This window comes from Penicillium cinerascens (assembly GCF_028974065.1).
Source record: "Penicillium cinerascens strain IBT 15544 chromosome Unknown contig_1_segment0_segment0, whole genome shotgun sequence".
NCBI classification, from domain to species: domain Eukaryota; kingdom Fungi; phylum Ascomycota; class Eurotiomycetes; order Eurotiales; family Aspergillaceae; genus Penicillium; species Penicillium cinerascens.
This window is the reverse complement of record NW_026695287.1, coordinates 3,151,383-3,166,631: the sequence shown is the minus strand read 5'-3', so window position 1 is coordinate 3,166,631 and position 15,249 is coordinate 3,151,383. Positions and strand designations below refer to the sequence as shown.

At 52.1% G+C, this 15,249-nt stretch overlaps 7 protein-coding genes across 7 annotated transcripts; 2 read left to right on the top strand and 5 right to left on the bottom strand.

The window, feature by feature from the left end:
- Positions 1-526: 526 nt before the first annotated feature.
- On the bottom strand, positions 527-2,302 carry N7498_002724 (glycosyl hydrolase family 79 C-terminal domain-containing protein; the record flags this gene model as incomplete). The annotated part of the gene is made up of 5 exons (XM_058449786.1): positions 527-1,045; positions 1,106-1,302; positions 1,351-1,406; positions 1,464-1,961; positions 2,034-2,302. 5 exons carry the CDS (start codon positions 2,300-2,302, stop codon positions 527-529), a joined length of 1,539 nt encoding a protein of 512 aa, XP_058312130.1.
- An 815-nt stretch (positions 2,303-3,117) lies between these two features.
- On the top strand, positions 3,118-4,074 carry N7498_002723 (uncharacterized protein; the record flags this gene model as incomplete). Its single annotated transcript, XM_058449785.1, has 2 exons — positions 3,118-3,131; positions 3,195-4,074. The coding sequence occupies 2 exons, from the start codon at positions 3,118-3,120 to the stop codon at positions 4,072-4,074; spliced, it is 894 nt and encodes a 297-aa protein (XP_058312129.1).
- Positions 4,075-4,323: 249 nt separating this feature from the next.
- On the bottom strand, positions 4,324-5,392 carry N7498_002722 (calmodulin). Its single transcript, XM_058449784.1, has 6 exons — positions 5,304-5,392; positions 5,116-5,172; positions 5,031-5,046; positions 4,800-4,925; positions 4,531-4,743; positions 4,324-4,474 (listed from the first exon to the last, which is right to left on the bottom strand). The coding sequence occupies exons 1-6, from the start codon at positions 5,304-5,306 to the stop codon at positions 4,440-4,442; spliced, it is 450 nt and encodes a 149-aa protein (XP_058312128.1). The 5' UTR covers positions 5,307-5,392; the 3' UTR covers positions 4,324-4,439.
- A 1,026-nt stretch (positions 5,393-6,418) lies between these two features.
- On the bottom strand, positions 6,419-7,450 carry N7498_002721 (3-demethylubiquinone-9 3-methyltransferase; the record flags this gene model as incomplete). The annotated part of the gene is made up of 1 exon (XM_058449783.1): positions 6,419-7,450. One exon carries the CDS (start codon positions 7,448-7,450, stop codon positions 6,419-6,421), a length of 1,032 nt encoding a protein of 343 aa, XP_058312127.1.
- A 552-nt stretch (positions 7,451-8,002) lies between these two features.
- Positions 8,003-9,917, bottom strand: N7498_002720 (putative C6 transcription factor (AmyR); the record flags this gene model as incomplete). Its single annotated transcript, XM_058449782.1, has 3 exons — positions 8,003-8,422; positions 8,474-8,924; positions 8,977-9,917. The coding sequence occupies 3 exons, from the start codon at positions 9,915-9,917 to the stop codon at positions 8,003-8,005; spliced, it is 1,812 nt and encodes a 603-aa protein (XP_058312126.1).
- A 443-nt stretch (positions 9,918-10,360) lies between these two features.
- Positions 10,361-10,591, bottom strand: N7498_002719 (uncharacterized protein; the record flags this gene model as incomplete). Its single annotated transcript, XM_058449781.1, has 1 exon — positions 10,361-10,591. The coding sequence occupies one exon, from the start codon at positions 10,589-10,591 to the stop codon at positions 10,361-10,363; it is 231 nt and encodes a 76-aa protein (XP_058312125.1).
- A 1,039-nt stretch (positions 10,592-11,630) lies between these two features.
- On the top strand, positions 11,631-14,756 carry N7498_002718 (glycoside hydrolase family 31 protein; the record flags this gene model as incomplete). Its single annotated transcript, XM_058449780.1, has 4 exons — positions 11,631-12,334; positions 12,394-12,801; positions 12,862-13,032; positions 13,082-14,756. The coding sequence occupies 4 exons, from the start codon at positions 11,631-11,633 to the stop codon at positions 14,754-14,756; spliced, it is 2,958 nt and encodes a 985-aa protein (XP_058312124.1).
- Positions 14,757-15,249: the final 493 nt, after the last annotated feature.

Below are 15,249 nucleotides of genomic sequence, written 5' to 3'. Positions count from 1 at the left end.
TGGTTCTTGGTGAAGTGAAGCTCTGCGACTAGACGCCGCCTCTCTGGATGGCAAGTTCCCGGTAGAGTGCTTAGTATTCAACTGGCGGGGGTCCGCACCTTGGAACACCTCGATTGAAGGTCGACATCTTCAGACTCGCCATACATCATTCGATACATAAATTATACCTTAAGGTTGCATAGAAAAACATAATGCCCTCTAGTTGAGAATGCACGCTAATAATAATGATAGATTGCGAACCTCAGCACCGCGCAAGCACATATCCTGGCTGGTAGTTGAAACAAAGTGTTATGAAGTAAGAAGGAAACGGAACGCAAGGCTGAGGTCATGGATAAATTCTTGATGATGCTATCTAAGCTACGTCCGTAGACGAGATAAGGGGCTCCGTAATATCTGCCCGACTAGAAAACAAATTGCTTCCTCGCACTATGAAGTATTTAACTTCGGCATCGATTGGTATTGCCGATCATTTTCAGTTTTGTTATCTACTGCTAGTAGGTGTGCGACGACCTCAGAACATGATACCTCAATTAAGCGACACAACAACGGCAGAGGAATCAGGTACATCAACACGAAGTACACCATCCTCAATCATCACAAACTTCTCTTTGGGATCAACCACAACGGGCTTGCCCATCGCAAGGTCATGGTCATACGAAATGCCGGCAAAGGTCACTTCCTCTGTAGCATCGCTTCCTGGCGCAATCAGACTCTCAACCTTGGCCTGACGGTAGTGGCCTGGGACCTCGAACTTGTACTCCTTGCTCGGGCGGGTACCAGTAGTTGTCTCGTTGAAAGCTTGCATATTCACGATGGCAAGCTTGGATAGCCTGTCTCCATCGTAGATGGCGTAAGCGGACTCGGTTTCCTCATTCAAGGGAATGTTGACAACGCGAGCGTTGTGCGAGTGGCCAAGAGCAGAGGCAACCATGATCTGGCCGTAGTACGGGGGACGAGTGGTAGGGGGTTGGCCCTTGCCGAGGATTGGTTGCCATGAGGCGTAGCGGTAGTCAAGGCCTTGGTGGAAATGGAGGCGCTTGATGTTCTGCAGGGATACGTTAACGAGGGTTCATCGCAATGAGAAGGGGCATTGGAATGATCGTACATGAGCGCCAGCCCAGAAGGAGAAATCAACTAGCCACAATGCATCTCCAAATGTATTGGTTTCGCCAGTGATGCCCTGATTCGCGATGGAGTTGAGCTCTCCAAGAACATAAGGATGTCCGAGGTACGCGAGGTTCTTGGCGCGCTGGATCTGGGTCGCTAGGCTCTCTTGGATACTGGTATGGTTCATAAGGAGGCCTGTTGCAGTCAGATTTTGTTTGGACATGTTACATTCAGAAATCATACGTTGGAGATCCCAATCCACCGGAGGATTATTAGGTGGCTCGTTGACACCCATGTAGCTTGAGGCGAGCAAAGTCAGTTGGGTAAATGGGAGTGATAAAGGGAGGGGAACTCACTTGTGGAACGAAAGCTCTTTTATCAAGTTATGAGGATCGTAGCCAAGTTTGAAGAGGTCTTCCGCAGACCACTGGCTCTTGATGAAGTTAAGCAGCGCAAAACTAGGCGCGAAGAACCCGGGGAAATGTCCAGGGCAAGCTTTCTGAACAGCGGCCTTGACCGCGGCAGCTTTCTGGTTCCACTCATGCACATAGTCCAGCATTGAGTAGTTAGCTGTGCGGTATTCTCCAGGCGCGAAATTCCACTCATTACCCAACTCGAAGAGCTCCAATTGAGGACCGATAGAAATGCATGCCTCAATCGCAGCCTCTTGAAGTATCTGGATAGAGCGGTTCTGGTTCAAGTTCAGTCCGTGGAAGAACTTGACGTTGCCCAGTGTATGGTAGGACTCGAAGAATGCTGGGCCATAGTAGATCGTGTCTGGCTGGTCATTATTCGGGTTCGCATAGATGAGCTCGACGTTCTCCTTTTGGTCGGGATGATAATATGAATGATCTCTGTGTGCTTGTCAGTTTCTCTGGTTAAAGTAAAGGCAGCTTTTCAATGGATCACGACATACTGAGTAGTACCCCCCGACTCTCACTGTCGGCGGCACGCCCGTGAGAGTCTTGAAGTTGGTAAGAAGGTTCTTGGAGAACTCATTGGGATGAGATTTGTTTCCCGCATAGTCAGGAAAGAAGGCAAATTCAATGGAGAACGCCTGGAGGTCGTTGGGCACAGTGGGAGTATCCCACCGCGGTGTTGGAATGGCTCTAGGCTTGTTCTCGGGGTTACTATTGCAGAGTCCCTGACCGATGAGGAGGGCTGAACCCAACAGTGCCGAGCTCGAAAACCGCATATTGCTCAATCATAGACTGTCTTCGTGGTCTGCCTGTCGTTGATAGATCAAACCACTCCATATAGCTGCAATTTATATTTCGCTCCCACACGGCTATCAAAAACAAACGGCAATTGAAGAGGATCACCACGTGTAAGAATCCCAGCTTTGCCCATTTCATTCATGGTAACCTCTGGTTGTAAGTGCCGTCTCGGCACTTCTCCATGATTACCCCAGTTATTTACCCCACACAAATGCCGAACTTTCGTCTACGCTGCCACTGGGCTTGGTTCGCGCGTTGACTATGACGAAAATGGCAACAGATAGAAAAATTATCATACGCCGTCGGTAATTGAACGTAAGTTCTCCATTGAAGTTCTCTATTGCTGGACTAAACACAGTTGAACGCCACCCAGCGTGCGACACAGCCTGGGAACGAAAAGAACACTAGGAGGGCTCACTGGCCGTAACACGGATAAACTAATAGTCATTAAAAAGTAAGAAGGAAATGGAACGCAAGACTGAGGTTATAATAGATTCTTGATGATGCTATCTAAGCTGCGTCCGTAGACGAGATAAGGGGCTCTAGTCACCTGACCACCCAGCCAAGAGCTCCGTAACACAAAGCTTTGAGAGCTCGACGCCTCAAACCTGTGCATAAAGCCTTAAGCCCACCAATTTGCATGATTGAATCAGGCCAATTGACTCGAAACTGAGAGATTGAACTCTTACCACTCGCCAGAGCCCACCACATCAGGCCTGCTCATCCATCCGACCACCCAATCAATCCAATCTCAAATTGATATCAACCCTGCACCGCAGGCCAACCACCCACCATGCCAATCACCGGGTACATCCCACCAACCAAGCCCTATCTAAAAAAACCAACCATGGAAAACTAACAACGAAGAAGAATATACTTCATTCCCTCCCACCCAAACACCACAACCGCCCTTCCAACCCTAACAGAGCGCCTCCGCACCGCTTACCCAGAACAAGACCTCGTCCCAGCCGGCCGGTGGGCCCTAGAACACAAACTGATGCGCGACACTCCCGGTCTACTCCCCGCCTCACCACAGTCCAAAAAACCCCGCTACATGCAATTCCTCACACTAAGCCACTACCCATCTCACGGGTTCATCTACGCCTCTGAGCCTGCAGAGAAGCCTTTCCATCCGCCGGCTTCTACGCCGACGCCCGCGACGCCCACGGGAGCTAATGCCGCGGCGGAAACGTCGATGGTTATGACGACGGTCCCCCCGTCGTCGTACGGGACGTTATTCCAGCATTTCGTGTACGCTGCGCAACCGTTCTGGTGCCATCGGTTGACGATGGCCGTGCCGGCTGGTGTTGTGTACGAGGTTGGTGACTTCCGGGTTCGGATGGGTGACGTGCGGCAGACGTATCCAACTGCCCGTGTTCGGGGGACGGTTGTGGAGATTGAGTGGCTGGGGCCGTCGGTTGTGGAATCTGTTGCTTTAGGGCAGGAGGATGGGGATGAGATGGGGTTTGCGGGGGTGGAGGAGGCGGATGTTGATGCTGAGTATGCCGCGACGGCGCAGTTGATAAGGGAGTTTTGGACGAGGCTGAGGTTTGAGGGGGCTAGGGAGGCTATTTTGGTCCCTGGAGTTGGGAAGGAAGTTAAGGAGAAGTTGAAGAGGAGGGGAGAGAAGAAAGGGAGTAATGGGGTTGTGACGGTGCCGCTGGTTGAGGGTGAGGAGGAGGATCCTGACCCGTCCGCTGGGACGGATGTTGCGAGGCAGTATATGGAGGTGTTGAGGTTTAATCGGTAGATTTTGGGTATTATTTAGAGGATGGGTCTGCTATAGTAGTCGGGCGAAGGTATACTAAGCATCTATAGCTAGATCTCAAGTTCTACTGCAAGCTCAGTGGGTACTCATAAAATAAGTTCATATCCTATAGCTTCTAGGTACGAACAAGCCCAAAGGACAACCTATGGTTCCACCACCAGAAAGTATGAACCGCATTTCAAAGAGCACGCTTGATCATGAACACATCCAAGCCGTAGCCGGGAAGCATCGACTACAGAGACGGTGGAAACGGAGATGGAAAACAGAAGGAGAAGAGTAGTAAACATCCTCGTTGGAAAGAAACCGCGACTTCAGCTAAAGGGGGGAAAAACATGACGGCTATGAGATTATTTTTGCATCATGAGCTGGACGAACTCGTTGTCTGTGTATGGTTATGGTTAGCATCTGCAATCATGGTCCATCCCGTGTATGACGTACAGTCGATCCGGCCATCGCCATCCTGATCCGCCTCGCGGATCATCTCGTCCACCTCGTCGTCGGTCAGCTTCTCACCGATGGAGGTCATCACGTGGCGCAGCTCAGCAGCGGAGATGAAGCCGTTGTTGTCGCGATCGAAAACCTTGAACGCCTCCCGGATCTCCTCCTCGGAATCGGTGTCCTTCATCTTACGAGCCATCATGGTGAGGAACTCTGCGGGCGGAGATCAGTACCGCGGGCGCAATCAGCGCGAAGAAAAAGAATCATACCGGGGAAGTCAATGGTGCCATTGTTGTCGGCGTCAACCTCGTTGATCATGTCCTGGAGCTCAGACTCGGAAGGGTTCTGGCCAAGAGAGCGCATGACAGTGCCCAGCTCCTTGGTGGTGATCTGGCCTATTGGTCATTCGTCTCAGTATACATCTTTCTCGTGTGGATTGTGTATCGCCGATTGGCAGAAAAAAACACCCGCGACGAGCTGTCAGGAACGATCGCACTCACCATCGCCATCCTTGTCCTGTTGTGGAAAAAAGTCTTATCAGTCAAGCGTTCTCGGCGCCATCTTCAATTGGGCCCGGTCACTCACAAACAGGGAGAAGGCCTCCTTGTACTCGGAGACTTGCTCTTCGGTCAGAGAATCGGCCTAGAGAGGTGCGATGGCGCGGTCAGCACGAGGTCTCGAATGGAAAGTCGGACTGCCCCGCTTTGCGGGGAGTCATTTATCAGGCTGGCGAATGCAGAAAGGGAGATAACCGGGTGAATTTCGTAGCGTACCATCGTGAATGAAATTAGTGGTCGTGGAGGGGATAGGGAAGGTGTAGAGGGGTTAACAGGCGAAGGGTGGGGAGAAAGGAAGTTAAAGGGGAAGCCTTACGAGGGCCGGGTACATCTGGCCGTACACAAAAATAGCGTGCCTGGCAAGTACCAGTCACGTTTGCCCCCGCCCTGAAGGCGGTCTGCTGGGGCCTGACCCGCGGACTTGGGACAGGGCTGACTTTGTTGCCAGCTGAACTATGTGTGGACCTTTAACAGCTGCGGGTCGATCAAGTGGGCTGTTACTACTTACAGTAGTACCTTTTGCTCTTACTTGGGTACCTGGAAATGGTCTATGTTGATTGTCTATGTTCTTTGTTGACCCGAATGATGACTCCGGGCCGCCCAAAAGCTTGGTTTTGGGCCTGTCCCGCTCCATTCAACGACGACTACTGGAACTAGCAGCCCTGCAGCCAAGACCGCATTCCAGGCTTGTGCCAGATTAAGCTAGATGCTATTATTGGATGCAAGTAGCGCAGGATAACACTCAGCCCCTGGGGTTGAAGCCCAAGGCTACTTGGGCAGCATTTAATCGGTTTTTGTGCTGATCAAAGAGCCGCCTGAGGCACCTTTTACCACCTCTCCCGCTGTTATCTATGATGGGTGTCAGATGAGGCACTTACAGTAAGATTATTGTATCATAGGAGTTTAATTTGGTTTTGGTTTGAAAGGAGCTCATTGGCCAGCAGATAGACACTGATCGCTCAACGGCCCTCCAAACTATGCCCTTCATCGTTATCCGGGCTACACCTGGGCATTCAGCAACGATTTTGATGGATGCTTTCAAGGATGAGGATGACTACTTAGAAGTTTGGGCTTCAAGTAAAAAAAAAAAATAGGGTTTTCCTGAGTAGCGAATGATATAAGGATTCGGCAGATATGATTGAACTGTTGAAGAGAGAGGCTAATCCAATGCAGAGAACCAGGAACTTTCTTTGAGTTCTGCAAGATGAAAAATGATAACCCAGTCAAAGAATAGACACTGATACGTGAACAAACCACGAGATATCAAAAGTTTAACATAGTATACAACAAAAAGGATCTATTTTACATGATAGTTTATATCCTCCGATAACTCAGACACTCTTCTGCACGGCCCAGAAATAATTCCCCCAATCCTCAGACCCAGGTACAATCTTCCACCCAAGCCCAGGTACATAAACAGTCCCAACACATTTCCACCGCATCCCCTCAAGGTCTCTCGCCCCGCCACGAGTAGTAGCCGTATCAGCGGCACGCATCAACCCCTCCTGCGCCCACGACTTCAACTCCGGCGGGTTCACAAACTTGCTCCACTCGTGCGTACCCCGAGGAACAACACCAATCGGCCACGGCGCTTCGGCAATAACCTGGTTCAGGATCCAGGATGGGAACGTGCGTGCGATTGTGGAGCCGATTAACCAGCCACCTGGCTTCAGGGCTCGAAGGCAATTGGCCAGGAAGGCTTGTGGTGTTGTCGTTGTTGGGTCAATGTGCTCAATTACTTCGAAGAGGGTAACCATGTCAAATTGCGCGGGTGTTTCTGGCGTGGAGGTGAAGAGGACGTCTTCGAGGGTTGTGTTTAGGTATCGTAGCTTGCCGCTACGCAGGTGTGACTCTACCGTTGGATCCATGCGTCCATGATCGCGGGCGATCTGGATTAGTGTTGGTGAGGGATCGACGGCTGTCATGGATGCTGCGCGCGTGGGTGTGGGGGATGCGGCGGAAGGGTCGAGTGGGATTGTGCGCGCGAGCGATTCGGCGAAGATGCCGCCGCCGCAGCCGATGTCGAGGTAATGGAGGTTTGCGGTGTTGAAGGTAGGGTCTTGGATTGCTGGTGGTGGGCTGTCTGCTAGGCAAGTCGCGATGAATTCGTGCCGGAGGGGGTTGAACAGATGCAGGATTCGGGAGGGGCCCATTGGGTCCCACCATGAGCTGGCCAGGGCAGAGAAGTGGGATAGTTCATCCGGCGAGACGGATGAAGTGGAGTGCCATCGTAATGTCGAGGGGTTCCCTGGCTTGGTTGCGGGAAGAGGGGAGATCTGGCGGAGGAATGATGATGGCCGTGTCGCAGTTGGTGCAGTGCGGAGGGCATGGAGAGGCAGAGAGCGGGTGCGGAGGGATGCCATGGTGGCTTGGAGAGGAGAATGTCTCCTCTGTTTTGGTTATATGGGATATGAAGGGCCGGGTTTATGTTTTGGATTGCTTGATGAGCTTTGCGAATTCGAGTATTTGGACGTAAGCTACGTGGTTGGTCGCAGTTAGCATGGCTCCGCAGTCCGTCACAGGTTCGCGCAGGCACAAAGGGACGTACCAGAAGTATTAGCGCATCCTCAATTGCTGTCGGTTTCAATTGAAGTCGGAAAGGAAGAAAGTTGAAGCTATCCACATTCGATGGAATCTCCGAGCCGAAACAAACACGCCAAGACCGTTTGACGGGCCGATCCCATTCCCACCCACTCAGGAACAATCCTACACAAGCCATTTTGAATTGGTAGAGTTGAGCAATGTATTCACAGTGGGGCTTTACGCAATATATCCTATCCAGTTATTTTCCAACACACATCTTGTCGCGGTAAATGTACATCGCGACAAAGACATCGATCTATATAACGCCTATGGTATCATGATCAAACCAAAACAGTCATACAAACGCACGTAATCGTTGCAGAAATGCATATTCATGGCAAAAGACAGTCTGGGAATCCGAGTTCTCCATGGGACACTGCGGCTAAATGAGGCACCGACTCGTTTTGTTCACCGTCCATTTCGCCCATGCTGTGAGGATTCCGGCCGGTGAGCATATCCCAGCGTTGCTCACCAGCCCATGAACTGAACTGGTCGGGCATGGGTGCACCAAGAGTTGGCAGGAAATTGCCCATGGTAATCGTGCAGTCGAGTCCCAGCACCGTTTTGCAACGTTCCAGGAGCGATGGAAAAAGGTAGGAAGGTGAGCCTCGGATCTGCGATAGTGTGTGCAGAATACCCCAAAGGAGTTCCCTAGGATCAATAGACGACTCAGATAGACGATGCATAGATTTTGATCCGAGCGAGCGAGTTACATCGGCGACCGAAGAACCCATATCGAATAGCTTTTGCTCCTGTACTCACTTGGTTAGAATCTTCATTGTGTCGCTGTTTGAGGGACGTACCATGCCAATTCCATGGGCGTCGACCGCCCCTTGTGACGCGCTTCCGATAACACTCATTACTGCTTTACCAACCAGTACTGGCAGATGGAATGGCAATACGCCATCATCTCGCGGGCCAGGTTGCGTGGCATGGGTTATGGACAATTTCCACATCATCGCCTGTAACCACTGCTGTGTGATCAGGATATCCACCTGCTGAATTTCAAGAACCCCATCTAGCGAGATCGGTTTGGAGAGGCTTGATTGGATGACAGATGTAGGTGGTTTCTCCAAGAGTCCGTCACCGCCGCCAGCAGAGACCCAGTCATACAGATTGGCAGTGAGTTTCTCGAAGATATTGATCAAGTTGATGAATCCGTATGCTAGGATTGGGTCTTCTGAGCAGAGAACCTGCGGTTTGTGTATGGTACTGCGGAGCATAACTGGTTTAGATTGTTGTAGAGCGTATCCTCTGTTCGGTTGATTAGTATTGAGAAAGAAAAGAGATGGCGGGGTCAACTCACCTTTCCGTGATAAAAAGCAGCCAAAAGACACGCCGCCTCTCCTCGGCTTCCTCGACACCGAGTTCCGCATAAGTTGCCTCGCGTTGCAGACCCAATGTAAATGCCATCGAGGTAGATTGACACAAATAGAACCAGGCATGGGTTTGCTTGTCCATGTTGCCGTAGGACGCAAATAAAAAGAAAGAGGTTAAGAGTGTCTCGATGCTGATATCTTCTACAGGATCACACTCCTGTCGCGCCCGCACGGCTTCGGCTAATAGCTTCTCGCCTGAAACCAAAGAATGACCATCGCCCAAGCTCTGGAGACGAACATGGTCCGGTACCGGAGTGGTTCCGTCTAGTTTAAGTTGAATATGCGTGGCCGCACACAAGGAGGCCAAAAAGGCATATCGTCGTGGGGAGAGCCGTTCAGGCTGCTGACTATCCAAATGCAGCTCCTCCCCGCGCACAACCGGCATGATCGGGAACAAGTACTTCAAGTAGACGTTGACATGCGCCAATAAAATTTGCGGCGAGAGACGACGAGCGTGCGGAAGTACCCGACCATTTGCTGATTCCACCGTGGATTCCGTGGAGTCCGGCGAAGACACCAGGTCTGGAGGCGGGAGAAGAGAGAGAGTATCCGAAAGATCATGGGGCATAAACTGTGCATCGCTGACCGCGAATGCTGGCGATGCTGGCGAACTTAGCCCATAGGATGAGTCGGTATATGTTTGTTTTCGCTCTATTTCATTTTGGTTCGACAGCGGGTGGATAGGCGCAAGAGGATAGAGCGTTCGGAATTTGGGGCCTTTGCGCCGGAGCACATCACTGTAGGAGCAGGACAGAAGCAGGCGTTGGCATTTGTCGCAGGGCAGTTCGCGCGAGCATTTGATTTTGCGTCGGCGACAATTATCACATGCCTGTTTCGGCGCCGGCTTGGACGGTGGTGCAAGGTCCATGGTGGTCGAGTCTGAATCAAGCCGCGTAGCGCATGGTAGGGGGTAATTGTCGAGTCGATGTGAAGATTGAAATTTAAAATAGAAAATAGAGAGTATCTGGGGAAGCGCGGGGCTGGTTGAGACCCCGCAAAGGCCCCTGCACGAGAAGAGAGGAGATGAGGCCCTGATACTACAACTTCTGTAGCCTCCTCTACATTAAGTGTTCGGTAAGACCCATGCCTAACATCGAGACTAGCCGTGCCATGGGCGTGATTCCGGCTTAACTTAGGCTACAAGAAACTCAATTATTGAATTGGACCCAATGATAGGAGCGTGCCAAGTAGCCTTCCGGAATTCTGATGCACGTTATTGAGCCGTCGGTAGCTAAGCGAAATCTCCAATCTGGCAGCGATCCCCTGTCTATCAACAGGGGCAAAGGGTCAACGCAGAAATAGCACACTCGGCTACACTGACATCGGCAAATCCGGAGGCCGACCAAAGGCTTGGTGAGCGGGGCGATGCGCGATTTTCTGGGATTGCAGATTAATTCGGCCGTATAGCACCCACTTAGCTACATTAGACCTCGAGCCGTCTCCGCAGTCTTCAACGGATTCGACTTTCTCGGGGTTGGCATCGTAGGCCGACCCAATCATGACAGCAACCCGGCCGCTGGAGGCGTCCAGGGCAAACTCCATCAGGATTGGACGGAGATGCCGAGATTACTTTACCTCGGGAAGCCGAGGAAGTCACAGAAGGACCCCATCCCCAACAACCAGAAAGATCAGGCCATCTTCAGCGGGTGGAACTGACGGAGACTGCCGGTTCCTGCTTTGAACCCAACAACAAAAGTTGCCGGAAAATCCCCGAAGTACCTGCGAGCGGGTTCCCCAGTTATCCCCAGAGGCCGGTTTTGCGTCCCCGGATCGCCCTCGTAAGATTCAGAGGGCCCTGACATTATTGCATCACTTGCATCGCCATCCGTTGTATCGGCTAGAGAGAAAACACTCACCGGTGAACCCGTTCTGGAAACCTTGTGAACCTAAGGCCATTCGTCCCCACTTTCCCCGGGTTTGTGCTGAATAAACTTGTGGTGCTGTATTTACCTTCCGGGAGTTCACGATTGCCTTTTACCCCCACGTAGTCTGTTATAGACAAGTGGGCTAGCCAGTGTCTCCAACACTATCATCTCTGACTGCTGAACAGTGTCTTATATGAAAGCTGAGTCCCACTTTGCCCTCAAGAGTGTCCGCCGAAGGGGTTCGGGCATTTATCGGGCGATCCGCCAATCACGGCCCGGGATTCCCATGCTACGTAACAGGCATAGAACAGAGTGGGTGAAACCTTCACACTGTGCTGGAGCTGCACTTGCTAGGTCTGGGCTTCTTTCTGGGTTGAGAACCCCGTCTTGACCGGTTTCAGGGTCGCACGGACGGAAAGTGGCAGGGACGCTGACGATCGTCCCCGCAATGCCCGGACTCATCGAGACTGATCAACCCCGCAAAAGTATTCGGCCACTCACTTCTGAGGAATGTGACTCTGTCCACAGCGCGCCCCCGCCGAGCACGGGGATTCAGCGGAAATTTTGAAGCGCGTTGTCCATCGGGATGCCTTCGGGTTTTGATCTCGGGAAAACTGTTCTGCAGTGCTACGATTGCATCGGGTCGTTTCTCAGGACTATAAGAAGGGTGGAAGCTCGAAGTTCCGACTGTATCCCCAAGTGCACATCTGATCACCATGGTTGGCTTTGTGGATCTTTTGGTCGGCGCTTGCCTTCTCCCGGCCGTCTATGGCGCGAGCTCGACGCCCTCGCCAAGCGCCACCACTAGTTCGGCATACCATCAGTTCAGCCTCCCTGCCTCTGCGGACGTCGGTGCCAATTTGATCGCCAATATCGATGACCCGCAGGCTATCAACGCACAGTCCGCTTGTCCTGGATATAAGGCATCCAATGTACAGAAGACGTCTAGCGGGGTTACGGCAACCTTGCAGCTGGCTGGTCAGGCTTGCAATGCATATGGAACGGATATCGAGTCCCTGAACTTGACGGTCGAGTACCTTGCCAAAGACCGCTTGAATGTCGTGATCATCCCGACTCATATTGATGCCTCCAATGCTTCTTGGTACCTGCTCAACGAACATATGGTGCCCCGCCCCTTGGCCGACAAGGATGGCTCTTCAGAGAACGACAGTGATCTCGAGTTCACGTGGTCCAACGACCCTTCTTTCGGTTTCACCGTGACCCGAAAGTCCACTGGGGATGTGGTCTTTGACACTGTGGGCTCCGTTCTGGTGTACCAGGACCAGTTCATCGAATTTGTCACGGCCCTGCCCGATAACTACAACTTGTATGGTCTTGGAGAGCATATCCAGCAACTGCGCCTTTTGCCGAATGCTACTCTGACTATCTATAACGCGGATGCTGGAGATCCAATAGATCGGTAAGTAACTCATCTGTTGATGAAATACTGCGCTATCATTGAGACTGACATGGTGCTAGCAACATATATGGAGCTCATCCGTTCTATCTGGATACCCGCTACTACGAGGTCGATGACGAGGGCTGCCGAACTCCCGTTTCGAGCGATGATGCAAATCCTGACAAGGACTATACCTCCTATTCCCATGGTGTTTTCCTTCGAAACGCACACGGTCAGGAGATCCTCACTGGGGCTCAGAATCTCACCTGGCGCACGCTCGGTGGTGGCCTCGACTTGACCTTCTACGCGGGTCCGACTCAGCCTGAGGTGACGAAGAACTACCAGATGAGTACCATTGGGCTGCCTGCGATGCAGCAGTACTTCACGTTTGGCTACCATCAGTGCCGCTGGGGTTACACCAACTGGTCCGAAGTGGAGAATGTCGTAGCAAACTTTGAAAAGTTTGAGATTCCTCTCGAGAACATGTGGTAAGTTGGGCACAAACCTCCATGTGATCCTTTGTGGAACACCAGCTGATTCAATGGTAGGAACGACATTGATTACATGAAGACTTGGCGTGATTTCGACAACGATCCTATTCGGTACTCCTACAGCGAGGGACGAGCATTCCTGGAGAAATTGCACAAGAGTGGCCGCCACTATATTCCTATTGTCGACTCTGCGCTGTATATCCCGAACCCGCACAACAAGTCCGATGCGTGAGTACCATACACTCCTTCTTGAAGAGTTCTGCTGACCCAAAGACAGCTATGATACGTACACACGTGGTGCGAAGGATGATGTCTTCATGAAGAACCCTGACGGAAGTACTTACATCGGTGCTGTCTGGCCTGGATACACCGTGTTCCCTGACTGGCATAGTCCTAAGGCCGGCGCCTTCTGGGCCAACGAAATTGTCACCTGGCACGACAAGATTCCCTTCGATGGCATCTGGATTGATATGAGCGAGGTGTCATCCTTCTGCGTCGGAAGCTGCGGGTCTCACAATCTTAGTTTGAACCCCATCATGGGCACTTCGCTTCCTGGAACTCCTGGAAACCTGGTTCTTGATTATCCGGAAGAATTCAACATCACTAACTCGACTGAGGCTGCTTCGGCTTCGGCGGCCTCGGCGAGTCAAGCTGCTGGAAGTGCTACCAGCTCCTCATCCACCCCGGATTATCTACGAACCACTCCTACTCCAGGCGTGCGCGATATTAACTATCCTCCGTACGTGATCAACAACGTCCAGACTGGCCACGACCTCGCCGTGCACGCCATGTCTCCTAACGCGACACACTCGGATGGCGTTCAAGAATACGACGTGCACAACCTCTTTGGCACCCAGATCCTCAATGCCACTTACCACGGTCTGCTTGCTGTCTCCCCCGAGAAGCGCCCATTCATTATTGGACGCTCGACTTTTGCAGGCTCTGGCAGGTGGGCAGGCCACTGGGGAGGTGACAACTTCTCCAGGTGGGCATACATGTTCTTCTCTATCCCACAGGCGCTCTCTTTCTCTCTATTTGGTATCCCCATGTTCGGTGTTGACACCTGTGGATTCCAAGATAACACTGATGAGGAGCTCTGCAACCGCTGGATGCAGTTGTCTGCATTCTTCCCCTTCTACCGAAACCACAACACTCTCGGCGCCATACCCCAGGAGCCGTACCGATGGGCATCCGTTATCGACTCTTCCAAGACTGCCATGAAGATCCGTTACGCCATCCTGCCGTATTTCTACACACTGTTCCACCTGGCACACACCACCGGATCAACCGTCATGCGCGCACTCGCCTGGGAGTTCCCGCAAGATCCCTCGCTTGCCGCAGTCGACACCCAATTCCTCCTCGGCCCCGCGATCATGGTTGTCCCAGTCCTCGCGCCCCAGGTCGACACCGTGAAGGGCGTCTTCCCCGGCGTGAAGCAGGGTGAAGTCTGGTACGACTGGTACACCCAGACCGCTGTCGATGCCAAGCCCGGCGTCAACACTACCATTCCCGCTCCTCTGGGCCACATCCCCGTCTTTGTCCGTGGTGGTAGCGTCCTCCCCATGCAAGAGCCTGCTCTCACCACCCGTGACGCCCGGAACACACCCTGGTCCCTCCTCACCTCGCTGAGCGGCAACGGCACGGCCTCGGGCGAGCTCTACCTCGACGACGGCGTGAGCATCTCGCCTAACGCTACCCTCGATGTGAAGTTCCATGCCACCAAGTCTAGTCTTAGTGCCATGGCTTGTGGTAACTGGAAGGAGACCAACCCGCTTTCCAAGGTTACCGTCTTGGGTGTGTCCCAGAAACCTAACGGCGTGACTCTCAATGGCAAGGCTATCCCCGACTCGGCTGTGCAGTACAATGCTACTTCACACGTACTGTCTGTGAACGGTCTGCAGGATACTACCTCAGAGGGAGCATTCAGCAAGAACTGGGTCCTGAAGTGGTGAATGAAGGGAGAATGATGATAATTTGACCACGAATGATAAGACCAGATCATGTCCTGAACAGCAACTTGCACGCGTTAAGAACTTCCAAAGTGAATGCAAATCTTTCCTATTCAATTGATTCCAATGTCCATCTTCATTTCCGTCATCCTCCGGTCTCACCCCGGGCACACCGCTGATTCCGACCCAATGCACACCCAGCCCGAGCCCAATGACGACCTGGGGAGTCGGATTGAATACAGACCCTTAAACCCGATCGTTAATTACCTATCCTCAGCCTCTGCTTGCGTAAGACATGAAGACAATCCTTGAAACAAAACTAAATCCTCAAGTACAGCGAGTGCTCGCTCCGTAAACCCGATCTCCGAATATCCCGTAATTTGTACCACCGACAAACAGAAGCAGGAATCCAGTTACCGATCTTTTCATAGCCCACACAAATAGCCAGCTCACCGAAACACCTCAAACCAGTTATCTTCAGCCCCCAAACCCACAC